The sequence below is a fragment of the Struthio camelus genome, chromosome 1 (genome assembly GCF_040807025.1).
Source record: "Struthio camelus isolate bStrCam1 chromosome 1, bStrCam1.hap1, whole genome shotgun sequence".
Classification (NCBI taxonomy): domain Eukaryota; kingdom Metazoa; phylum Chordata; class Aves; order Struthioniformes; family Struthionidae; genus Struthio; species Struthio camelus.
Genome location: NC_090942.1, coordinates 31,575,753 through 31,603,121, shown reverse-complemented (window position 1 = coordinate 31,603,121; position 27,369 = coordinate 31,575,753). Strand labels below are relative to the sequence as shown.

The 27,369-nt window shown below is 36.3% G+C and overlaps 1 protein-coding gene across 2 annotated transcripts in view; it reads right to left on the bottom strand.

The window, feature by feature from the left end:
* The window catches only part of IMMP2L (inner mitochondrial membrane peptidase subunit 2), a 488,691-nt gene extending 462,340 nt beyond the window's left edge, over window positions 1–26,351 (bottom strand). For both annotated transcript variants that reach the window (XR_011139303.1, XM_068933150.1), the window contains exons 1-3: window positions 26,268–26,351; window positions 13,425–13,562; window positions 7,881–7,984 (exon numbers count right to left, since the gene is read on the bottom strand). Coding sequence is in view for 1 of the 2 variants with exons in the window: in XM_068933150.1 (XP_068789251.1) it covers window positions 7,881–7,984; window positions 13,425–13,559 (239 nt within the window). In the remaining variant the exon portion in view is untranslated. The remainder of the gene's footprint in view (window positions 1–7,880; window positions 7,985–13,424; window positions 13,563–26,267) is intronic.
* Window positions 26,352–27,369: the final 1,018 nt, after the last annotated feature.

Genomic DNA, 27,369 nt, shown 5'->3' with positions numbered 1-27,369 from the left:
TAGCACTTTCAGTGTGGCTTTGTTGAATAAGAATAGTCCTGGTGTGAAGACTGAAAAATTGCTAAGTAGGAATACTTTTTTATAACATCCTAAGCAAGATTTAGGATATGCATCTTCATTAGAAACTATGGTTGGTGCATTAGCTTCTCCGCAATTCCTTTACTTTTTGTACAACAATCCTCTAAAGCTTGATTCTCTGTCCTAGCTTCAAACCATCTGTTCAATAAATTCAGTACACATGTGAAAACTATGTTTCATATATACATACTATAATCAAAAATACACCTGTTTTTCGCATGCAAGGATAACCATATGAATAACTATGACTTTTTTTTAATCCTACACCATTGCAGATGCTCAGTTTGAACTGACCTAAGAAGGAAGTGCCCAGTCTAAATACCCTACACATAAAGAGCATTATAATTCTCAGTTAGTTGCTGAAATAATTCTATTTCCTGCCAGTTCCACCAGTGAGATTGTGTAGACTATTTCACTGACTTGTACAGCCTTTGCTAGCTCTAGGAAGATACCTACAAGCAATGCCTATCATAAATAACCAGCAATTACTCTTTAGCAGTTGTAAATGCACTGAGAAAAAAAATATATATAAAATATTACCCTCTCAAAGTTGTCATCTTTTCCTTAAGGCTACAGAAAAAAAAAGTTTAGGAAAAATATATCATTACCTTTCTGCATATTCTTTCCAGCAGACATTTATATCATCAGATTCTAGCGAAATCAAAGCAAGTTCCTAGCATCTAAATTGTAAATATTTCAGATGGTGAAAGCGACATTTTTCTTAAACCTAGGCAGCTTTCAAGCTCCTTTTGCTCAACATGACCTTTACAGAGCAATCAGCCATCATATTCTAAGTCAGTTACAGGATCCAAGACAGCTTCCCAGCCTATCAAACGATGGCTACAATTTCTGCAATATTTCAAGCAGCTGTCCACTTAGACCCACCGTCTTCAAAACACTATGACTGCCAGCCATTAAGAACAGTATTCGGTACTGTTTTGCTTCTATTGAAGCGAGGCAGACAAAAGCTGCTTCATTTATAGGAGTTTTTTTTCTGCTTTCTTCATACGCTCAATTACTAAAAAGTAAAGCAAAAATAAATGAAGCACAGTATTTGGGTTTGAGTTTGAAAATCACTGCTAAGAGTCCTTCAGAGGAACACAGATCCTCTTTATTTATTAATTAATCTTATATTAATTAATGCTAATAACTTCTTATCTGATCATCTTAGCAATTTAAAGATCACAATATAACTAATTTTTCTCCCATGTTTCTTGATTTTCAAGGAATCAAACATATTTGGAGGAAACTCCAAATCTTACTTGTTTTTATTCTTCACAGCCCAGTCTGGCTGAGATGCTACACAACCATAGCTCTCAGTTATCTCAGAGTGAATACAGACAGGCCAAGAAGCAAAATACTTATGCTGTCCCACGCGCCTGTGATTTAACTGTAGAGCTCTGATATGCATATATTTTCATTTCTGTTATATTTCTAGTTTTGCTATACTTTTAGCTTTGTTACAACCTCTTATCTCTAATAAATTCTCCTACCTGACAAATGATGATCTCTTGAGTTCAGTGCAATAACGCCTGAATCCAAAAGAATCCCAGATGCTCCTCTAGTGGCGCATCACAAGTATTCTAATAGGTACAGTAATAAAACTTCAGCAAGCAACAATTTGTTTCTTAATTCAATAGCAGGGTACTAGTATTAGGCTGACAAAAACAAAATCATCAAGAATATGAAGCTCTCACTGGCAACATTCATGACAACGTACATAAGGACCTTTCCTCATCTACTAACAGCTCTTTCACAAATAGCCCAGGCCAATTAATTGACTTCCACATCATTAACTTTGAAGAAGGGATGACAGTTCTTTTTAATTACCGAAGTTGAACCTTGACCAGTAAGGAATCTATAAGTCATAACATCCCTATACGTTCCTTTTTGATCCAAGGAATCTTGGCAGACTCTCTGCAGAAATGATTCTTACAACCAAATCTCGTAAGCCTCCTATTCATATCCATCGGCTTTAGATTATATAACTGTAAATATAACTACAACAGCTTTTCTCCTCCATAACTTTTCAATTTCCACACTACTACAATAATTGCTTATTTAAACCCATTCTGAACGCTTTTTAATAAAGCCTAGGATCATGTACAGTATCTGAAAATGTTCTTTAGAAAATGGAACTTACTCACTTTCTATATAAACAAGTCTACAAGTCTTTCTTTCATCAACAGTATTAAAACATTAATATATAATATAATATCTAATCTAAGAAAAGATTGTAATACAGATAATAAAGTAGAACTACATATTTGATTTTTATCAGGAAAAGACGTGAGATTTTTTTTTCACAGTCAAAGAAATAGAATAGGAAAGATTCTCTGAGGTCACTGAGGCCCAGAAAGTAAAGTGATTATTTAGCTTCTGTGTCAGCACAACCTCTTTTGCAGTGTCTTGCCTGCCAGAAGATAGATGACTCGGTACAGGGACCTAAGTACAAACAAAAATAGAATAGAAATTGGAAGACTAAGGAAGGTCAAGCAGAGGTACTCTTAAAGGCAGTTCAGTAAATTCTAGTCAGAAAGAACCTTTCTGAAAAATAATGTAAAAACCATTAAATATCTATTCACGTTGCATCTATCTGAATTTAGTAGCAGGTCTTTTCATAATTACAACTACTGTTTCAAATTCAAGGCAGTTTCTTCAGTGAGTATCGTCTTACTAATTTTTATTTTATTTAGCTATTCTCATTAATTAAATGCTAATTATGAATAGTAATAGTTTTATGAATAGTATGTATTCATTTTGCACCATTTGAGAACTCTTTTGTTTTCATCAAATCTGGATTGTTCAAATTTGTGTGAATAGGCCAAAAAGCTGAAACAGAAAATCATCATGGCAACTATCTTTTCCAATTTCCATTTCCGAACAGATGTCAGTGAGGGACGCAAAAGCAGAGAATTCCACATATATGAGTGTGATAAGTGAGAACGTTAATTGTACTAGATTTTTCAGAACTCAGACATGTAACTTTACATAAAAATACTAAGCAGTTACCAGAAGTAAGGGAGTTCGGAGAAAGACCTGATAATAATGTCCTTACAGTCAGAAGAAGCAGTTTACAGGAACTATTTAATATACTTCATCAGGATAGGAGATAGAAAGTAAGCATTTCTTAAATTTCAAGAAATTTTCTGTACAAAAAAGTGGTTTTTGTTTTAACAGTACTCACCTTTTTATATGAATATGACATTTATCTCCTTATTGTTACAGCTGTCCTTTAAAAATATGTTTTTAAATCTTAACATTTTTTAAAAATATGTTTTTAAGTATTCTTCTTATGTTTCTAAGTTTTAAGGTTTTTAACATATTAAAAAATATGTTTTTAAACTAATTTTAGTTTAGCCATTGATAGTTCAAAATTTTTGAGGCATGTTACCAGTCAGACTCATATTACAGAACAAAGAGCATTGGTTCTCAATCTTTTTCGATATTACAAGAGCATATCTATTTCTATTTAGCATATACGCACACATTTTAAATTAGAAGTTGACATACAGTTATGTAAAACGGAAAGACACCTGCATTTTATTGCAGCTCCAAGGTCAAAAAGCTCCAAAGGCTAACTAAAATCAGTATCTGTGAATATTTACGGAAATAGTCTTGAAATGTCATCACTCAAAATCCAACAGTCCTATTTATACTGTAGCCATAAAACCTAGTCCTTTGTTAAAAATCTACTAACCAAGTAAAGAACATGACAATGTCTAACCTTTGCATTTATCTAAAAACCCATTTTAAATATCTGAATACTGTTGTCTTCATTTCAAAAGCGTATTTAAACTTTGTCTTCTCCATAAAAAGCTCGTTCTACATGCACACACTATATTTTTCAATCTATTACATGTTGCAACAACAGTTTTTTCTATATTAAGCCAGTAGGTTGGGAATAAAAAGTGGACAAGATTTTATATTCAAGATGTAAGAGGTTTTCAGTAAAGACAAGTAAAATGAATGTCAGAGCTACAGATCATTCTTTGACAGCTTTTTAAAGCAACGCCTACATCTGTACACAGTAGAAACCAAACTACATATACATAAATTGGTAGAAATGTCCACTAGTCTGCAATAGAAAGGTACTCCCATCATTGGCACCAGGAAATGCAGTTGCAGCATATATTATCAAGGACCTGGAAGAGCTGTACAGCCAGCACTTGGATACATATTGCTATAACTACAGAGCTGTTGGCGTTCAAACTTTCTAGAGAAAAACTAACTGCGAAAGGTCTACTCACCCTATAAACTCATTCAGCAATATCTGATGAAATTCTACAGAAATTTTGGGACCTTCCTCAGCAGAGTTCTTAAAAACAAAATGCTTATTTCACCACAAAGCTTAGTGAAAAATTAAGGTCTGTTCTCACACAAGTATGTATTTATTTATCTTTAACAGATGAAGTCATCTGCTGCATCATAACATTCTCAAATTAAGCCTTGAAGATTTAAAAAACTGCATTTAAAAAGACAGAGAAAACAATACCTTATTCTTTTTGCTTCTGTTTAAGAGATTAAAGGTAGTATAATGGAAACCACAATAATGAAAACTAATATAATTTACTGGAAAAATATTCCTGTTTTCATTTTAAATTTAAATTAAGCCCCAGTAATATAGTAATGCCCTAATAAGAACTCAAACAAGTGATCAGACTAAGGATTATGATACTCATTTTCCTTAGTTCTGAACCAACTTTAGATTGTGACTTCAAAAGATATGACATGTAACACTGAGCTCCCTTAATTCTAGTATCAATAAGCACAAGTTCTAGCTAAAAGGAAAAGGTTATCTTAACAAAGCTTTTAAAGAGTTGGGATAAAATTAACTAATAGTTAATAAACTATTTGTAAAATATTAAACTGCAAGTAAACATCATTCTTTGCTACCAACTTCTTCTCCCCATTAGTTTTATCTGACTCTAGCTTTACACTTTTAAGGACTAATGCTATTCTCAATATGTTTACATCTAAAAACAACTACAGATCATCAAGTGTATGCATGCAGTGGCCAATTGCACAATTGTGATTGTGATTTACAGTTATACCTGACCCAGATCAGCTCAGATGCAGAGCCAGGGATGACAGAGACGCATGACAGGTTTCCATAAAGATGAAGTTTCCATTTAATACGTTAACCAAGCATAAACTCTGCCCAGCACCTGGGGGACAGGGTGCTCATTTGTAATCCAGAGTGATAAAAACAACAAAAATCAATGTGTTCATTTAGAATTAGATTGGACGATAGAGGAAAAGCATTTGGATCTGCAGCCACTATCCAAGCCTCATCACAGGCTGACTGATCTTCTCTCTCCAGGCTCTGCCAAGACTACCTCATCTCTTTGCCCCAAAGTTTGGCTCTTAGCCATCCACTTGCATTAGATTTTGCCACCTGGGATCTCACTAATCCCTTTTAAGAGCTGTGATAAAAACACCACCCATCAAGAATGACACCATATTTCGGATGGTATGAAAGAGGCAAAGAAGTTGGATGGCCCTGGTCAAGCCGGTCACGCTGCTCACGCAGGAATATTCAGCTTCAGCTCTTGTTCTGCGAAGGACCACCTTCCCACAACCTTGTTATGATTTTCTACTATGACTTAGCAAAAAGGAGACAGTGGATAAATGATAAAACCCATAGGTTCAGCAACCAAGCAGGGTATATGAATCAAGGTTTACATATCTCTCTACCTATCTCAATCACACCATCATCTCCTCATCTGAATTTCTGACAGGAACAGGAGAAGCAACAGTTGAGGATTGCAGGGCTGGCCCTCCCTTTTCATGCCTTGCTTAAATCAGTCAAATCCCCTGCCTGTCAGACAGGCACAGTCTCTAGTAAGTAGTGCCGGGATTTAAGTGACACACCTTTAGTACAATGATCACGGAGTAAAATGCATGTATATATATGGCCTAAATATTCACTATTGACTCCTAGAAATCATAGGTAACCATTGAAATGAAAAGGATAAAAAATATTAATTTTTTTTTTACACAATAAAGGCTTCATTTACCAAAGGGTAAGTCTCAAGCAACTCACGAGTACACAGTTACAACTAGACACTCTGTCCTACAAGTCTTTACAATACAATGCAAATCTTTACATTACAATAAGAAGTTTAAATTACAGAATTGGATGCAAATTTCTTCAATGTTTGGAAAGAAGACAGAAAATCGAATTCAACTAACAGGCCAAAGCTACTTCTGACAAACCCGTAACGTGAAGTACTCTAAAAGTTGTTAAAGATACATAAAATATCCTTCAATATTTTCACATCATAACTATTCAATAATTTATTTTTACATTGTGTAATTTCCTCTACATTTTTCTTAGAGTGATTTTTGAATTCTCTAGTCTGAGTGTACTTCAGTGTACTTCCCAAGAAATTAAGAGAAACCTCACTGCAATGCATAAGTACAACGCCACCTCTTCCTTGTGGGTGTGTGCAAGTTGCATCAATGATAGCTGAGCTACATACAAAAAAGGAGAAAATACATGGTATCTAAATTACGCTTCAACATAGAGCACCTACATTACAAAGTGAACGCAGTCAAAGCAGATCGTTCAGATGGTACCACAAACCTTCTGGTAGTATAAGAATGAAACTATTTATTCTATTTCCCAATCAGACGACATGCACATTCCTTTCAATCTACTAATTACTAACCAAGTACATTTACTGCTTTAAACAATCACCAGAGCATGACACAGGCAGAAGGATGCACATACAGACAGAATCAAAGTTTACAAGCAGTCACTAAGTGACCTGAAACTGAAGTCCTTCTGTAAAATTAGGTGCTGCAAATATGAATAAAATTATATTTATAGCTAGAGCATTTACAAAAAAATCTTATATGGCAGAATATATGGTTGACAAGAAAGAATCAGAAAATAAATTTTGAGTTTCTAGCAAAATAACATTATATGGATTTACACTTGCTTTAAGGGCTGGTATTGAAAATTGTCATGCAAATTACCACCACCATGAAGAGGTAGGGTAAAAAAAATGGGATGATTAAAAGAGATATATGACAAAAAAAGCCAGATGATACAGCTTTCAAAGACAGTTGTTATAGTCTACATATTGTGCATTTCACTTAAAAAACTCAAAACCTTAAGCTTAAACTATCCAAGCATGTACTATGAGAATATGTTATATCATTGTGTCAGTTATGCATACTTTGACATTCCATTTCTATATTGCATTAAAGCTGAAATGGAGTTTCTGTCCTCTGCTAGTCCTGATTATTTTCAGCAGAGAAACACTGCCACCTTTTGGCTTAATACATAGACCTCCCTATTATAATTGTAAAACTTTTCTTTTCTTCTGCTACATTTGTCCTTTACAGAGAGTTGAATTCTTACGATCTTATTTTAAAATTAATTCAAACTTGAGTCAGATTTCTCCAGAAAAAAAAATCTTATTTTTTTCTCACAAATATGAGTGCATAGCCTAACCACTTCAGAAGTATACTCTGTTAAGCCATATAAGGTTTTCTTTATTTTTTCTCTTTATCTCACAGCTCCTTTTTCTTGGCAGTTTCTGTATACATCTATATTGTATCACACAATATCTTACACTGTACCCCTTTCAAGTAAAAACATGGTAATGCATTCTTTGAATATCTCCTGAGTTTTGCAAACCAATTATAGGAACAACAATAACACAGTATTAAAAATTTTATGCTCCTCTTGCACATATCAAATATGTTCAGTATACTACTGATTAAACATTAAATACTTATGGTTCAAGATTTATAAAAATTTGTGTTGAAATGTATGCAAGATTACTTACACCAATGAGACAATGTCCCCACGTTGTACATCATAATTTCGAATACTCCAGTGGTTTAAAAGCACTACATCAGATGTTTGTCTTCCTCCAGGATTCAGAGAAGGCTGAAAAAAGAGAAAGGGGGGGGCAGGGGGGGAGAGGGGAAGCCTTAGGTCTCCATTTCCTCTACGAATCTTCCATCCAACTCTCATTTCATAAGTGGCTCAAATCCTGGAGCTGTTAAAATCAGCAAAACCATGCCCATTTACTATAAAAGGAACAAAAATCTGTTGTATTCTGGAAACCCCTTCTTTATTAAATACTATGTCATATGCCATTAATTTATGACAAACTACAATTCATATCTTTTGATGTACTACTGCATGCAAATTAAATTACATAGAATACACACTTATGACAGCCGTGATGAAAAGAACTGTTTATCCCTACCGTGTATCATTTAAGATTAAAAACAGAAGAGAATGAGTAACACTAATTCGCACAACATATAAACTTTTTGAAGGCTTCTTATTGCTTATAGAGGCATAATGCCTGAAAAATGCCGTATATACTTGTAATAATACTAGTCTCTGCACTTTTTGCCAAACCTTACACACTCATACTGACGCTGTTAGTAAGCATGGACTTTCCATAACAGGATATAAAGCAGCATGAACTCTCACAGAACTACTTAGTGAAACAAGAATGTTGACTAACCTCAACAGTCAAAAAAACATTAAATGAGTAGCTAGTGCAGGATATTAGGAGGTATTTAGGACTGTATAAAGGCCAAAATGTAGTTATTTTGTGTGATAACACCAGAAAAATCACAGCATCATCTCAAATCTGAGTTAATCCACCAGAAACAGAAGTAGAAGGAAGTATCATAGTATGGGCTTCATTGATTTACATAGGGATTATTTTGATACAAACACTCTTTTACTGAGACATAAAGTAGCTAAGAGCAATCCACACTAATGTCTGTTTATAGAACACTCTTCAGTAAGTTTTTCTAGTCTCTTCAAATACAAGTTTGGTATCTCCAAATTGGTCAACAGATGACCTCAAATTTATGCTCCAAAGTTAGGTGACATATTGAATAAAGCAGATTCTAATCCCATGCTGCACTGCATCTGACAGAGTATTGGGACCATGGAGCCCCTCATTTGTTGACACGATACTTGCAACACTTGCTAAAATTTGATTTTTATAAACAAGATTTTCAGTGTCCACCTCACAGCATAACTCAGCCCTCCAAACATGCCACCAGATACTAACTTCTCGGATTCCCTTCCCCAGACTGATTATACCTTTGATGAACAAAACAAATAGGAATATAGGACTAAAGTTAATTGTTCTCAACTCAGTTACACAGCGTTAAATCTCAGTTTACTTTTATCAGAAAAACTATGCTCCTAAACAGGGATGGCTGCCTAGTATTTGCTTTTAACTCCACAAGCTATTCAGAAGTGCTGACATCTCTTCATTACAAATACTGTTTCCTCATTCACGTGTTCTTTGCTAGCCAGATAGGTTGAAAAAGATTTATTTCAATAGGACTTGTGAAAAACTAGCTTTCTAACATACAGGGAAAAAAATAATGTGACAGGGCATTGAGTAGGGGTAATCCATACAAACAATAATAAACGTCATAGGTCACCAAAATAAAGATGTTGACGACACAAAATGTTTACTTAAACAGTAAACAGTAAAACTAGTCACATTGTGAGCCGTGGACTATAGAGCAAATTTCTAGCTAAGAGAGTCTGTAGATCAAAACAGATCACATTTGCATTCACAGAAATACAGTTGAAGTCCAAGCTGTAAGTACGCTAACTCATCAATATTTTATTTACTGGATTCTATGCATTGTAAGTGCCAGATAAATGAAAATCAGAAGCTCATTAGCAGAGATGATTATTTTTTTAGTCAGGATTTTCAGGCAGGCTATTCCTCCTTTATAGCATCTTCCACCAAAGGATAATTATTTCATTCTTTACATACCAGTTCACAAATAACTCACAACTATATTCATGACAACAAATGCAGACAATGATGGGCCAGAAGCGAGCTATGGTACTAACCATAGGGAAAGAAGCTAATCTGAAAAAGTGAGAATTATACACAGGGTATATTCCCACAAAGTAAACTACTTTGTATTCAAAGTATTTGTCTTAAATGGCTGACAGAGAAGGCCAGCATAAATGGAAACTTTAAATCTGTTGTTCCAAAAGATAATGCATTTCACACCTGATACTTCAAAAATACTTACATGTGTACTCGTAAACATGCCACACAACTAAAATAATATCAGCTTCATCTTACAGAGGAACACATCACAGAAGATGCAAGTAAACTGATTTTTCCACACTTAGAGCTAGTTTCAATATTCTTGTTAGAGTATTGCCTAGTTGCATTACTCTCGTTGATTCCTACTGTTTTGTGTATTTAAATAGAGGAAATGTTTTACAATTATAAATATATATTCAGATATTACATAATCATTCTAACCCAAAGCACTCTAAATGTTATGCCACATCACTTGCTGTTTTTAACAATATTCTTCCTCATGAGTTTTGATGTAGAAAGTAGATATCCAGTTCATTACACATCCAAATCATGTTTGAAGGAATATGGCAATGTAGGACAACTTGTTTTTTCTTTCCCACAAACCAATATTGATTTATTGAAAACGTAATCATACATACATACAGAAATCCTTTTTTTGTAGACGGTAGGCATTAGAAAGCAAAACCAGGAGACAATTTTCATTTTACGTCAACAATTACAGTCTTTTGGAAACAATCCTCTAAATCTTTCAGCAAGCGTTTGTCTCTAACAATAAAAATTGTGATTCCACAAGAAAAAGCCAAGAAGTACAGAAAGAATTTAATGCACTGTGTTCAGAGAGAACTTATTCTCCGTAGCATTTTTACTAGTAGTAAGATCTCAAAGTCTAGCAAAGAAAAAATACAACTTCCAAAAAAGTAGAAAAATAAGAGCCCTTGCTGACTAAGTAATAAAATAATACAGTGGCTTCTTTCTTTCTCTAGCTTGAAGCATTATAACTTGTTTGCCCAAGTTCTTGGCATAACAGCCTGCTACAAATGAGACATATAGGTCTTAATTTATAATTATAGTGCAGAAATCACAAAACATTCACTCTTTCCAACTATTAACTAAACTAATGCCAAAAGCATGCAAATTGAGATCCCCAGCCATATGATGAAGTCTCACGGGACATGAAGTTCTGTAATTAAGAGGGAAAAAGTATGCTTTTTAACTATAAATCAAGATTAACTTGATAGTTGTTATGCTGATAGTGAATACCAGAGGGTCACAACTTATTTCCTTGCAGCTTGAGGAACAGAAAGCATATTCACATAAGTTCACAGGATTAGGTACAGTAATTCTAATAAGAAAGTTAGGAGACACTGTCACAGAATAATTACAACTGCTCTTACGCATACTGTAACAGAACATTCAACAGTATTAGCTGCTGAAATAAGTGTGCTTTGTCAGAGATCACTGATCAGCCTATTTGCTGTAATGCTCAGAACTGAGCAGTTTGTGACAGAATTTGCACATAAAGTTGCACACATTGTCATCTTTCATCTCAATTGAAAACATGGTTTAATTAATTTAAGAATTCATATATCTTTAGGGCATTCTTTTTTCATATCATTAGGGGAAAAAAAACTGTAGGAAGTATTTGTAAAACCAGACAAACTATGTAACTCGATAGAAAAAACCACAAATGAATATCAAGAATTAAGAAAAGATGGACATATAATAATAAACATGTAGAAGTACACATCCAGCAGCACAAGAGCAGTCACAAAGATCCGCAACAGCAAATGAAGAAATTATCTTACCAGTTATTCATGTCATATACATTCAATATTGTAAATAAATTATAATCCATTTGGAATCCCCTATTAACAAAATCCTAGTAGAATGCACCAACGTTCAAAATCCTGAACAATCAAAAACAATGAAAAAATAATAATTTTAGAAAGAAAAATAGTAATTAAGCAATTAAAAAAATGCTAACATTATACACTATATTAGTGTATAGAGTGCATTAGAGAAGGAGAGTGAGAGCGAGAAGGAGAGCGAGAGGGCAAGAAGAGGGGAGAGAGGGAGGAAGACAAGGGAAGAGCTTCGATTTGAGTCACCCATTGACTACTGCATTCCCTAGTAACTGGGAAGTGTACACAATCATCTTTGTTAGGCTGGCTAAATCTGAGCAAATAATTATAGTGTTTTTCAAACCTGCCATAGATAAAACACAGTTAATTATATGCCCTTCAAGTCAGTACTGAGATAACTCCACAACACAGGAGCACTCCCTAACACTGGAGGCTTTGACTTCAAAGGAGACAAAACTGGGGTCTTGACCAGTGAGGTTCAATAGGCTTGGAGGGTGAGGAAACCTAGGAAACTTCTTTCCAGCTACAAAGTTAGAACTATTTCAACAAGAACTGATGAGAAATAGAACATTCTGGTCAGAGAGACAGAAGAACAAACAATAAAAAGGAATCTGGCATGTTAAAAAAAGCCCTCAGAAATTAAAATGCTCAGGTCATGCTTACTGGGGGGAGGGAGAGTATCATTGTGGTACTGCAGAAATTGAAGACGCTTCTGCATTTTGAACGCTGTGTGGGTCTAGATCCCATTAGCGGCAGGAAATAGGGGAGATGGAACTTCAATTGTATCAGCCTGGCTGATTTTGTTCTCATTTAGACGCTAAGTTACACATTTTGAATCTTTCCTTCCCAAAACAGCCGAAAAGAGAATGAAACTGTTTTCTTTTTCCCGTGATCAGCTCCCCAACCCTCTCTTCCTTTCTTAGAGCAAACCCCTGTCTCTGCAATTGTAAGACCTTCTGAGACTCTCCTAAATGTGAGTGCTCATCAGTGATATTCAGAAAAACATCTATGAAATGAGCAAAGGTAACATATGTTACCATCTTCTAAACGTTACACAGCATATTTGAATTTATTTGATTACACTGATGTATAAACATTCAGTATAACCAAAGTAATAACAATGAACTGATACTTATTGCCTGATAAACGCAGATATTTAGGTTCATATTAGATTCATGCCATTTGCCTATACTGAAATGCTGCCATATCTGTTCATCAGTAACGACAAGTATGGTAAGAACTGGTTTTGCCTTAAAATTACTGTAACAGATCTATTAAAAATGAATAAAGCTGCTTTGTGATTCACCAAATTCAAGTCCCAAAAGACAAAAAGTAATGCTCAAAAGAGAAACCTTGATTTCTAAATGACTAGCAAGTTAGCAAAAACATATCTTTACCACTACCTATCTACGTATTTTTACTGGGATAAATTTTTTTTTTTAAGTCTTCCTCTTGAAAGTTTGTATTTTCACATTACAGAAATATTTGTGTGACAAAGTGGAAATTAAACTATTCCATATTATAATTTCATCATGTGATATCAGCTGAGAAAAAGATTTCTTTCCACCTTGCTATTGTCAGTGAGTGTCAGTTTCTTAATTTCCAGACAGAGAAAAGGCATTTCCAACAATACCTGCATTGATGCTCCTTCCACTCTTGCCACACAGGCAACTCTGTCTAGGAAAGTCACCGTTATGGGAACGGCAACAAAGAAACCTTTAAAAAAGGCTTTAATGTATCTCTTCCCAAAGCCTTGAGCCTGTGCCATAATCTGAAAGAGATGAAGAAAATGAAAAAAATGTTATAAAACAAGTTTTAAGAAACAGTAACATTGCTCATGGTAATAAAACAATGAGCAGTTAAATGAATTATTATCTGTTAGAGTCTGCTCATATCCACAGTGAAAAGATGAATGTGCACACGAGAATGAAGAACAGAAATCTTTAGTAGAATTCGGAATCTGCTGTACAAAAGAGAGTTTGCTATTTGACATTTACCTTTTAGCTAATTTGACCACTTCTTGTGACACAGCGCTACCAGAAATATTTGATAAAAACTACTCAGTAATAACAGTTCTGCTGACAAGAAGCAAACTGATACAACCAGATAAAACCTAATTATGTGTTTCTGGGGGAAAAAAAGTATCAACTAGATGGACACAAATGATTAAAAAATGTTCAAGTGAAGTATGCATCCAAAACTCGGAAAATAACTGTCTCCCTCTAGACAGGTAATTACTATATTTGTGACCTCCAAAGAAGAATTATATTATGTAAAGGAAAAGCCAACAATTTGTAGCACACAACCATTTCTTTATTAAATACCTTCATACACAACAGACATGCATTATTTACACACTTGCAGAAACCGCAAACCTGTAATATCATCAATTCCAATTGTAATATATATCATAGGGACATACGGCAACACAGTGACTCCTCATTCACTGCTCACATCAGAAAGTTAAAAACAGTGGCAGACTGGACAACTAAGTAATGAAATACAGGGCTAAATTCCCCCGACTCGTCACTTGTTATGCTACCTCTGATTTTTTTTTTTTTTTTTTTATTTACTCTGACTACTCAGCATTCTTGTAAAAGAGCTACAGAGTGCACTGAAACACGAGAGCTGTTTGAGCATACCAGTTATACCTTCAGAAAACAAGCTGAGTACTCAGGTACCGCTGAAGAGGTTCAAGTTTATTTATAGAACTGTTATGTAGTTCTATTCCCAACCTCTTCCATTAATCCTACCAAGTAGCTCACATTTCAGGCTCGCTCCACACCAGGCCTTCCTTATATACCCTTTGCGCCAACACTGAGTAGGTCAGTCTGGGTGGACTTTTAAAGGAAATACTCAGTAAAAACATCAGCTCCTGAAATGTAATTTAAAAAGACGACAAATGTAGTTTACATAGATATTCATGTCTGCATTGAAATTAGCTGGGACATTTCCATGGTTGCACCATTTGAAGGGGTATTTTTATTTAATTAATTAACCTCACCATTTAAGATGGGGGTGTGACAGATAAAGCATTAGGGTCTGAAAGCCATGAGAGAGAGATTGCCTGAACACTACTGCATGGAAAACTGCCTGAGCAGCTCTGAAAGGGTTGGTGTTCAATTTAATAAACTTCTTTTATCGAAAAGACAAGATACCCTACTACTTTATTATAAGAAACGCAGACCTTCACCTACTGGCAAATGTAATTTAACCTGTTGTTTTCATCTAATGAATCCTTGGTAGACCCTCTACAAGATCAGTTTGTAGAGTTCCTGCTCCTTCTATCACACTATAACTGCGATAGACATTAGCAGAAGAAAACAGACTGTGCCCTACTCAAGAACACAGAATTATTTTACAACAAAAATAATGGAAAGCATAAACATATGCAATTTAGTTCAATCCTCTAACAATACAATTTTTAGAACTTTACAATATAATCATTTTTAGTTTGCTGCATTTTCAGAAATACAAAGTGATGAATTATTTGTGCAAAATACAAATTAAAATCACTTTGATGAAATAGTACTGAAAGTGGTATTCCTGTCATAGATATGGCTACTTAATTTTATGAAGCATTATGCTTAAGAGATAAAGCCCGGTTGTACAAAGTAAAACACAAGCATATCCTTCACTTAAATTCTTTATAGATATTAATAGTTTTTCAATGACAAGATCTGTCACCTAAAAGATTGGACCAATTATATTATCTTTCTGGCCATTTCACTTCTTGAGTTTTTTGGCTGGAACTTTACTCTTCTGGCATTTCTCAGACCTCTTTTACTCTTACAGCAATGTCAGCCTCAAAACACCATTTTCACATGTTCCCCACAACCATCTCCACCACTTGCTATGCACTCTTTGAGGAGAAAGACATTGTCTGACACATGGCTCACACTACGACTGATTTCTTTTTTTTTTTTTTGAAAATTGGGAAGTAGACTAATTTACTCACACTTTAAATTCTTCATAGCCCACCTTACCTTTCATTAACTATGAAACATTAATGTTGATCCCATCCCTTCTACTAAACTGATTTATGTCTTGTAGACATTACTTGCTGTAAAAAAAAAAAAAATGCTAGTACCCCAGTTCAAGTCATATTTTGGTGGTTTTGGCTATTTACGGTATTACAGGCACACATGTGAATAGAGATGAGGGGGAAAACATTAATGGTATCCCTGTAGGCAACTGATTTTCAAAGCTACTGCGCCCCATGCAACAGCTGTTGTGCTGAAGGGCTTCTCTACTTCCCCTGAATTTTCTTTCCCTCCTTTGCTACACAACTGCACCAAGCTGAATCCTTTGTTTTCAGGCATATACTACACTGTTAAAGTTTCCTGGCTCCATATACCTCACGATAGAGGACATCCCGCCCTCCAGATACAGACTGAGTGGTCCAGTAGATTACTGTAGATTACTCCAAGCCCTTCTTCTCAAAAGATAGCAAACGTTTAAAACGGTTTCGGAAGACACAGCTGATAAAAAAATTGTCCTTGATAAAATAGTTGGTAAAAAATTTAACCTTATGTCCTTTTCTATACCAAAAAATTATTACCACAAGGATAAGGAGTTTCAGTATGTCAGCATCTCATTGGTAACTGTGCATATTTTTGCTAAGACTACTTTATCAGCTTACCTCTCCAAAAAAACACAGATAAGCTATGCTGCATTCACCATAGCATAAATATATGCATATGCAAAGTTACCACGCAACTGTTGACACAATAGCTCCTCATCTGTAAGGATGTGTAAGGTAAGTAAGTCTAAGGTAACCTATCGTTCTTTCATAGAGGTACTTCAAATTATTTTGCATTACCACAAGGGAAGAGCTTGAATATAGCCGTATGTGCCATACACGCACATCTTAAAATGGTAAATAATGTTTGATTAAAATCTACAATGATTTCTTATCTTATATTCAGGCGGTCTTAGCAGAAAAAAGTAGGAAAAAAGTAATGATAAGCATTTACTGCAGTTGCAAGAAAGGGTTTAGAGTAGGCAGACACAGAACAAAGATCCCTACAAATTAAAAAAAAAAAAAAAACTGCTTGAAATATTTATTAAAAAATAAATAATACATTAGATAGCTATCATTCCTGGAGATAATATTCTGCTCTTGGAGATCATATTCTATAACCTCAATATGCCCTAATTAATTGTTTGCTTAGAATATGCATTTGCTTTGAGAAAATCTATGACAGTTACTGGAGGAAATATTGTCATTATTTTTAATATTTTGATTCGGTAAATTTAAAATATTTCTCTTTACCTAGATAATGTATGGGTTCACAAAAATGCATAAATATCATGTATGCATGTCATTTATTTTTTAAAAAATTAATCTCCCACAGAGTCTACGCAAAGTGAAATTAAGCTTTTAGAACTGTTGCAGTAAGTATTTCGAAGGTTCTAATCTATTTCACTTTTAGAATCTGAGTTGATAAAAATATTTCTAATGCTCTTTTTAATTACAGTTTCATTATTTTTTAAAGAAGGATATCCTCCAGAATTGATACTTTCGTTAACCTCCTTTAAACCTAGATCTATAGAATCTGAAGAAGTGCTGGGCAGTAATACTCAACAAAAATGCTAAGGGCAAAAGAACAGTTACTCCATATCCACATAAAGACACGCTAACAAATATGAAAGACATAACCCAACTTCCTCACAAATATAAGCAAGGGATGGCAAACATAGGTATTATTTAAAATTGTGAATAAATCCAAGTAATAGATCAGTAAGTAATAATGGGTTTGAGCGCTTTCTAAAAAGAAAATCTCTTATGAAACATCCGTGTTTAATGATACTGAGTAAAACTGTCAGGTACGCAAAATGTAACAGATTTCTAAAATATTTGTAATTTTCTGAGCATCATGTTTCCAGGGTGAAATTCTGAAATCCAGCGCTGTGACTGTTTTATGCTGACACTTAAACATGGAACAGCTTTAAATGTATGTCAGTAGAGCAAGCAAAGGATTCTTTGCTGAGAAGACTAAATAAAGAACTCTGATTTCATCAACACGGCACATATTTCTGGATCTCTGCCCAGACAACGACACCTTGAATAAAAATTAACAAACCACAACACTTAAAAGATGGTACAGCGGAAACAAAAAAAAATCCATAGAAATAATAATTTAGAGATACGTACACCTCTTCAGGATTTGAATATTATACTTGTTTTAGGGAAAAAACAGAATAAGTAAGTCAAATTGACAAACTTCAAAGTAGCAACTTTGACAACTTGTTTGAAATCGCAACTTTGACTAGAAAAATCAAAGATCAAAAATGCTAGCATATACCAGGTTAAAGCACTAAGAATTTCACATGGTGCGGCTCAGAGATTACGGCAGATGGAGCACAGCATTATCTGGACTGAAGTATTTGGTGCACAAAAGGTCCAGGGATTATAATGAGCCTCTAGCGGGTACTACAACATATGGAGCAGAGACGCTATTTAGATAGCTCTCTACATGTAAAATGTTTATTTTTCTTACACTTGCCTGCACATTAGAAGACGCTGTTTATCAAACAGCCTGCAGAAACTCATCAAGTAATATTCAGAAAGCCCCAGGTTACAATATATTTGCAAATTTAACTACCTAAAAATTAACCACAGAAGTATAGGAACATAGGAAGATAGGAAACATAGCTCTAAAAACAAAGCATTAGCAGTCATCCACAAAGGAAAGAAATTGACCCCTGATGCGTTTCTACAAGACAGCATGTGAGAGAACAGGAAGGAGGGAATCACAACCTATACGCAAAACAACTACAAGCCAAAAGTGCTATGTTAGCTCAAGATGGTCTATTTAACCCAGTTCAGAAACTAGTTACTATACTTACGTTATCATAGCTCAATATTCCTCTAAATTAACCAACCTTTCTGTCAATCATGATATGAATTCTTCCATAAATCAATGGTGTAACACTAGAATTCAGGTATATACAGTTTGAAAACAAGGAAGACTTTCATAAGAAAAAATACTAAAATACATGAGCCCAATTTTGTCACATGAAACGAAATACAAAATTGAGAAAGAAAAAATAGGGTTTTTTCTTTTAAACAAGACTGGTCCAACTGGAAGACTAGGTTATATCTAGTCTAATAACTGCGATGACTAGGATGCTGCTCAATAAGAGAATTTGTGTAGTCTTTTTAACATATGCCTTTTCCGCAAGCTTTCATGATACTTCAAGGTCAGAGCAAACTACTGCCGCGCAGCCTGACCCTCATTTCCCATCTAAGTTGTATACTTCAGTAATTTTCAAAATACTTTTCATACAGGTAGGTGTGTCTGTGCAGACTTTACAGTATGCTCACTTAATTCATAAAAATTTATCCAAGTGCATGCTGATGCACACAGATATGATAGTGATGACTGCCACATATAAATCAAAACAGACTAGTCCACGTTAGTTTTCATTTAAAAATACTGTCTGGTTCCAAAAGGAGCTCTCATGTATCCTTCATTAAAAAGGACTCCACTCTGGTATTTTTCCCCCACAATGGTGACAATTCTCTTCTATGAACGTGCTTATCCTCTACACACAGGCTTTCCTCCCAGTATTCCAACATCATATCAATCCATATAACCATGAGTCTCCCTGGCACACAGGCATGACGGTCATTAAAGAATATTGCCGTATTATGAGTACAGAATGCAATAAATCACGGAAATGATTGCTGTATTACTATTTGGTAGAATTCTAGTTATAGAAAATGTGATAAGCATATAACTAATTAAGATTAGGTAACTGTAACCCACAGTTACAGAAGACAATTAAAGGTGACATTCACAATATGCAGTTTAGCATCCAAAACATAACTTTACCATTAGACAAATCTAGACAGCCAAGACAGAAGTTCAGAACAGTTAAATTCTTGCTACTTTCCTACCCAGCAGAAACCAGATGCTTAAAAGGTACTTCCCTATTGGTCCTAACGGCTATGTAGGAAGCTAAACCCAAATACCCAGTTTTGAGGAGTTCAGCTCCTAACTGCATCCTGACACCAAATGCCATACAGACATTGAGCAGAAAATGCACTTAAATCTCTGTTTAAGGCCTCTAAGCAGTTTGTAGCACTGATGTGGGTTAGGTTCTAAGGACTTCTATCATACTGACGCTACTGAACTAAACTTGTTTGTCCATTTTAAGCTTTCAAGAACAAGACTGAAGAAGACAGTGATGTTCAACTTTTTACACAGTTAAGATACTTAAGACCCAGGACCTACAATAAAATCCATCCTGAGCCAGGAAAGGCTCTAGCTGATTTTTTTTCAAATGCAAAGACAGTTCACCTTATCTTCAGGTTACGTGGCCAGAGACGAACAGCCCCAGCAAAAAAAAGTCAAGGCATGATTGGAAACAAGAGCAAAAGCTGTGCACAGGCTGTTAGGTGTTCCGACCCAAAGACCTAAGTTTTCACCTGTCAGTAGAAGCATCCTAAAACATACTCTCACGCATTACTATTGCTCTGCTTCTGTGGTAACCATTTTGCTGTGAAAACATAATATTAACACTGTGAAGTAGTAAGTCTTAATCCAATCAGAGTTTTCAACTGCTATATACAAATGTTTTATAATGCCCTGCTGTTCTGTTTCACTAGATGAGTCAATTTGTCCTGATACGGAGTTGAACAGACACCCCTACTCTTTTCCCTATTTCAAAAATCATACTCTGAATACAAAATATCAAGACTGTGTTAGCCTAAACCTCCATCGTATGACACTTTCTTATCCCCCAATTCAAATTAAAACAATTAAGCTTTCTATATAATAGTTTCCCAACACCACGAAATATGCCTTTTTTCCCAGTATATCTTAATACAGAAAAACAACACAATAAAAATTAAGTTTTATAATCCTCTCTGAGAAATAACATACACGTAAGTTCCCAAAGACAAACAAAGTAAAAGAACACAATGACCTTTTAGCTTACAAACCACATGACATCAGAAAAGCTTAAACCGTTAACAATCACCAATCTAATCTGTCACGGGAAAAAATTCAGTTTAATGAACTGATTCTTCTAATATTCATCCCATCACTAGGATCTATCTCCTATACAAAGACTCAGCCCACGCGTTTGTTGTTACTTGAAGGCAATTTATATTCTTTATCCCTACCAACTAATTTTGTGCATCAAGACATGAATTCTACTCTCATGGACAACTGTATGCTTCCAAACAAAATCTTTTACTCTTGAAATAGGAGCTAAATGAAGAAGAAAATGTTAACTGTAGATGAAGGTTACTCTCAGCAAATAAAATAATAATTAGTTCAGAACGGAGAGTAATGAGTCACCTCTTAATTCTGACAAAGTTATTCAGGATTTGTTTTTACCTCAGGAAAGCAACCCAGAAAGTGAACAGCTAAATGATCATTTTTCTCCAGGTATTGAGATATGAATAATGATCAGAAACTTTTTACAGATTATATCTTTTTAGAGCATTTAAGGTTTAGATGTAATGTCTTTGAGTAGTCTTCAACAGGCAACTGGCAGAGTACCAGTTGTTCTAACCTAAAAGGTACAATTACTATTTTTATTCATGTTTCTGTATGTTCAGTCTAATAATAATCATGCACATGTATCACACGTATATATATCCTACTTAAAGGAAAGTACTAATTTACTTCAATTTTGGAACACACATAGGTGAACAGTATAACAAGTATTTATCTTCTTACTCCTAATTGTTCTGTGTTGCCTTTCAGCTTAGCGATTCAATACATGCAAAATAAGTTAATCTTATAAATTAGTTTGAAGCGCCTTTACAGCTACCAGCTGCTGTTGCGTTTTGGCCTCAGGTAGACTGTATAAATGAGGTGTTGCTTCTCAATGCATTGAATTTGTACATGAAATTTATAGTGAACAAGAGGACAATCTTTGATTGTTAATCCATTTGTACATTTATCTAGTCAACACTCTGCATTCTGTCAAGTACCATGAAACAGTCACTTCAGTTAGCTGTGGTTTGTCAGGACCAAACTTAGTCAAAAACAAATAAAAAATGTGAATGTTCAGTTTTATCAGAAAGATATAGTCTTAAGGATTCATATAACACATTGAGTAAGTGCCATAAGGAGAATAAAAGCATCCAGTTCAACTTCAGAAACAAATTTTTTTCTAAAAGATTATGCATTTCAATTAGGAACAAAGAAGTTTAGTATATAACAACAGGAAGCTTCTTCTAGCTTAAAGAATAATAAAATACTTAAATATGAGAAACAAGATTTTAAACGATTAAAGTATGTAAGTACATATTAAATACCTAAGTAGAGAATAAAAACTGACAGTAGTATTACAGTATGAATAAATAATTCCAAAAGAAGGAAAAGAGATAATATATTTAGTACTTGAAAGACATTTGCCATGTACTTTCCAAAAATAGCTAGTTCTCCCATGACTACTGTAAAGAAGGCTTTGTGTATACTTGCCTAAGTAAGGGGGAATTAGAATCAACTCCCAAACATAATAATACCATGAAACTTAAAAATATCTCATGGAGCAGTTACTATCTACTGTCTATGTCATATTATTAAACTAGACATACAAACATTAGACCATCATCTTCAGTCATAACAATATACAAAATTGTGCCTTTAAAAATAACTTTATTTTAACAAGTCAAGTTTTATCCTTGAACATTAGAGGTCACTGTGGGACTTCCTAAGAGCACATCCAGTATAATCAAAGTAATAGCCATTTGCCACCATATTGATTTCGAGTCTGGCATTTGTGACAAGTTCATCAATTATCACATATATTTCATTTCAATTGTCATATATAGGAATACACAAAACAGCTAAAAGTAAGCTAAAAGTAAGCCTTTGAGGAAGACATAATTAATAAGTTCACTGAAAAAATAAAAAGAAAAAGCATCCAAGAATCTAGTCATATCAGAAAAGCAAAAGTTGCTGTTACTTTAGTATTTGCGAGTTAGTTAATTTCTGGAATAAACTAACAACTCTGTCACAAAGCAAGGGTCAGAGTATCCAAGGGGTCATTCCCCCTTCCATCTAAGACTACATACAATAGCTCAGGAAAATATCAGTTAAAATATTAACTATCCTTTGATAAAGAGAGCAGTGTACTACTTATACAATTTAAGATGTTTTTTCCGGCATATCAAGGCTTGCAATGTACATGTCAGATGACATCAATTGTTATTTTTCACTTAATAGATGAACAGAATCATATTTCACACTTTTGGAGAAGACTAAATAATTTCAGTTGAAAAATAAACAAAAGAACCCCAGACTTCTAAAAAACAAAAGATACTCATTCTGCAATGACTGATACTGGTTTTAAAATTGTAACTGCAATTTTTGGGTTTCAGCTTATCTAATCTTTATAATTCATACCATATGGTCATTAAAATACACATTTTCAACTGAACTTGGCTCTAGAATTTAGAAGAGTCATTTTCAAGTATGAGAATATTTTTTCAACAGAAAGAATTCTAACAGTCAGGAATTTGGATTTTTTTTGCTCTTGTCAAGTTTTCAGTGAGGAAAAGCAACTGAGAAAATTCTATAAATAGTATCAATAGAAAAATGTAGGTTTTGGCCACTAATTAGAACTGCAACTAAATATCATTGGTCCAGAAAGATCTTATAATCACATAGTTCAGATCATTTTGAATACAGCGTTACTGTTTTTTTAAATGAAAATACATTCTTGAACTAAAAGCAAACCGTAAGATCAAAGTATTCCAGAAATAGCTGGAATCTGTGGCACACTGTTGAGATATAAATATATATAAAAGTTGGCCACAGAATTTCAACTGTGAAACCTATTTGAATCTTAAAATTATTGTTCAGCACTATTCAAATATTAAGAATATCCTTAAGAATAATTTCTTAAGGATCTGGATATCACTCACTACTATACACTGTATATAGTCATTTCCCAACAACTTGAGGAGTAAATTTCTTGCAGCCATCAAATAAACACTGTACAGAAGAGTTTATAGCTGTTAAAGTAAAAGAAATGAAAGACTACTACAAATCTGGCAACCACAGCAGTTAAAACTGCAACATTTTTTAAGAAATGCATCTGCTGGATTCAGTTTCAAAGCTGCATACTGAAAAAATAAGTCTAGTGTTGAAGTTTCTTAGTGCAATCATTTTGCTAATTTAACCTAAAAATCCCTGAGGATTGTCTTCCAAGCATCTCCTGTGGACAATGAGTTGTCATTTTTTTCCTACCTGAACAATGCTACTTCCTTAAAATTTACTACGGAGAAACCTCCAAATTAAAAACTCAGTATGTTATTAATTCACTCTGGGACAAATCTTGAAGTATAGATTAACTGGCTCCAGCATGGCTAAATCTCCAGTACAATTGTACTGAAACAGCAGAAGAGTGCTTAAAAATCTTAGGAGAAAGAGAAGTATCAGAGAGATCATAAATATCTCCACAGCTACTCCCAGAAAAGAGGGCCTGAAGAATCAGTAAATTACTGGGAAAAAAAAATTTTCAATTAGTAAATTATCCCACATAGCATTTTTTAACTGAGTTTGCAATGAATTGCCTCAAGTTTCTTAATTTGCAATGTTTTTACAATCAACTAGTTTCATTTGCATTTTTTATAGTAACATGGAAAATATTAGTTTTATTATCTTCTTTTTGAGGTATATTTTATACCATACTACATTTATCAAAAGCTTACAAACAATGCTACAAAAGCACAGCAGCCTTGATCTTTGAGGCACATGAACTCCACTTAACCTTGCAAATATTTAGGTACCAAGTTCATTATCTGTGCATTCTGTATAGGATTTTAGTCTAGAGAACTTTACTCTGAATTCCTAAAACACGTGGCTAGCTTTAGCACTAAGCTTTTTAATTCTAGTGCACAAGCATGCATTTACGCACATATTGTTTTGGGAGGAAAAGAAAAAACACTACTGGTATAAGAAAGTTCTCTGGAGAAATATGAACCAGCTTCGCTAAATCACCATTCTCATTTTTTAGTGTATCAATATACTGAATTAATGCAATAAGCTCCCTGAAAGAGCAAGGATCTGATATGAAAGAAAACATAATGGAGCATCAACTAATTAAAAGACATTCAAGGTTAGAGTCTACATAATGTTCAGCTGCGGTGTTTCTAGCTGTGCTTTTCATTGACTTCAAAGAAAATTATTTTTCCCTAAAAAAGGGTAAGAATACCACAGAGGTATTTCTAGGAACTGGCTCAATCTATCTGTAAGAAATACTGCACCCTTTAGACAGAGATGCAGAAAATAAACTTATTGAGGGACAAGCACTAGCCATGGAAAACAAGGCAGTGTAATAGGTGATGTCACTGAACATAACCCCAAATAATAATTCCTCTTTGAGATGTCTGGGATATGTGATAACAGAAAAAATCACTCAATTAGAAGCATACTAGAGAGCTGCTATGAAGTGGACAAATATACCCGAGACAAATTTAATGAAGGATGTCTTTAAGCGTCTGGCTGGAAGAGTAGGACCGCATGTTAAATATAGGCCCAAGAACAGTATATGGCAGAAAGCCCACTTGCCAACGAAGTGGCAGTGAACTGGGTAACAAAACCTTGTAGTCATTTTCAAGTCTTTGTTCCTTCCTACAAAAGCAAAGGCTGTTCACGCTGCTTCACTTGCACCGTGCAGGGCGTGGCCACAAGTTCCTCCCCTTAACGATCGTCACTGGAGTTAAGAGTACAGGGAGAAGAGCACTACTTCACAGTTATTAGCTTCTTCCCTTCTTTTTAACCCAATTTCCTCCTATTTGGAATTAACACCTCCTAAACAAATTGAGCAGCAGAGAGACCAGGACTCGGGAGCGACTTTAGGAGTGGGTCGGGTAGGCAAGGCCGCCGTCAGCTGCTGACTCGTATTCGTCCCTGCCGGAGGCCGCTCCAGGACTCGAGCGGCCCCACCCGCTGCGCGGCGGGACCGCGGCTCGCCCTCATACGCGGCACCCGCCGCCAGGCACCTCCGGCTCCGTTACCGGAGTGTGTCTGCCGTTACGCCACACTTCTGCGGGCCGTCACGCAGAGCCGTTGCGAGAGGCTCCTCAACCCGCGGGGCGACCCCCCGCCAAACCCGCCGTGTCCTAGTGGCGACCCTTTCCTGAGGAACGCCCCGCGGCCGCCCAACGGCCAACGGCGGCCCGCGCGCTCCGCGGCGGGCGGGGCCGGGCGCGAGCTGGGGGGCGGGGAGGTGAAGGAGGGGCGGACAGCCGCGCTCTTTGTCGCTTGTCCCTCACGGGCAGCGCAGCGCGGACGGTCCCGCCCCGCCGTCCAGGCTCGCTCCCGGCCCCTTGTCCTCACGCCCGGCCCCTGCTCCCTCCTGCGCTGCGAGACTCAGCTCCCCCTTCCCCCCGCCCCCCACAGCGCGTTCCCGGCCCTGACTCTCCCGCGCGCTGATCCCTCCCGGCTTCCGTCGCTCCACTCCGCCTCCTCCCCCGCCAGCCGCCTACTGCTCCGCTTACCCCTTTCCCGGCGCGCTGCCACGTTGAGCGAGGGGAGGCGGCGCGTGACGGCAACGCGTCCGCCGCGCGCCGCCCGGGGGGGAAGGGAAGGGGGGGGGGGGGGGGAGAGGCAGGTCGCGGTCACGTGGGCAGCGCCTCAGCCGTTAGCCGCCGGGTGAGGCGGGGCTGGGGCGCGTGCTGTCCCTCCCCCCCCAGAATGGCGGCGGCGGCGGCGGGCTGCTACGGCTCTGCCGGCGGTGCCGCCGCCGCACCTGTGCGCCCCCGGCACAAGCGGCGTGGCGGGCCCGGCCCGGCCCGGCCCGGCAGCTCACTGCGCTGGCGCCTGGAGAGTGCGGCTGGGCCCTAAGGCTGCAGCGCGGTTCTCGGTGCTGCTGGTGGGCGTGCGACAAATATTTGGCTCCAGGAGACTTTACTAAGCCTTTAGATTAGGCACATCCAGCCCAAAACTAGGGCAGTTAGTATGGCCCGGTTGGTTAATGTTGTGTCGCATATGCAACAACTAATCCTGAGTAGTTAGGTTACCAGTGAGTTAAGGAGTTACATTATAGGCAGCCAAGGCTCTGTCTTTATAAATCAGGGAGCAGCGGATTACACATCCTTGTATTTCAGTATCTTTAGTGTTTTAGCCAGGTGGGCACTGGCTTCTTTCAGGTGTTTTTTAAACTTGTAAGCTTCTAAGTTTCATAAAGTTAGATTTTTTCATCGTTTATCGGTTTTATGTGATACCAGTATTAGTTGCTTTGCCAGTGCTTAAAATTTAACTATTACATAAATCCTGATAACTCAAACAGCCCTTACCAAGAGCTCATTTGCAGTTGCCAGATCTCACGATGTATGTTCGCTTCGGTTAATCCGCTTTGGTTCACCTTGTTAACAGCATTATAGCGCATGTGTATAGCAGCGGGGGTTCTGCTCTCTGCTTTCCTAGCATGATTTTTCTTACCTGTCCGAAGCCAGATGCAAGGCAGACCCTAAGGACAGTGTGTAGGATAGCAGTTCTTCCTTCCGGCCCAGCCAGATGCCTTACATACTACCCTATCACACTTCTAAGCTTTTTTTTTTTTTCGCTCCAGTCCCTAATACGTGGTGGTTCTGTTTCAAG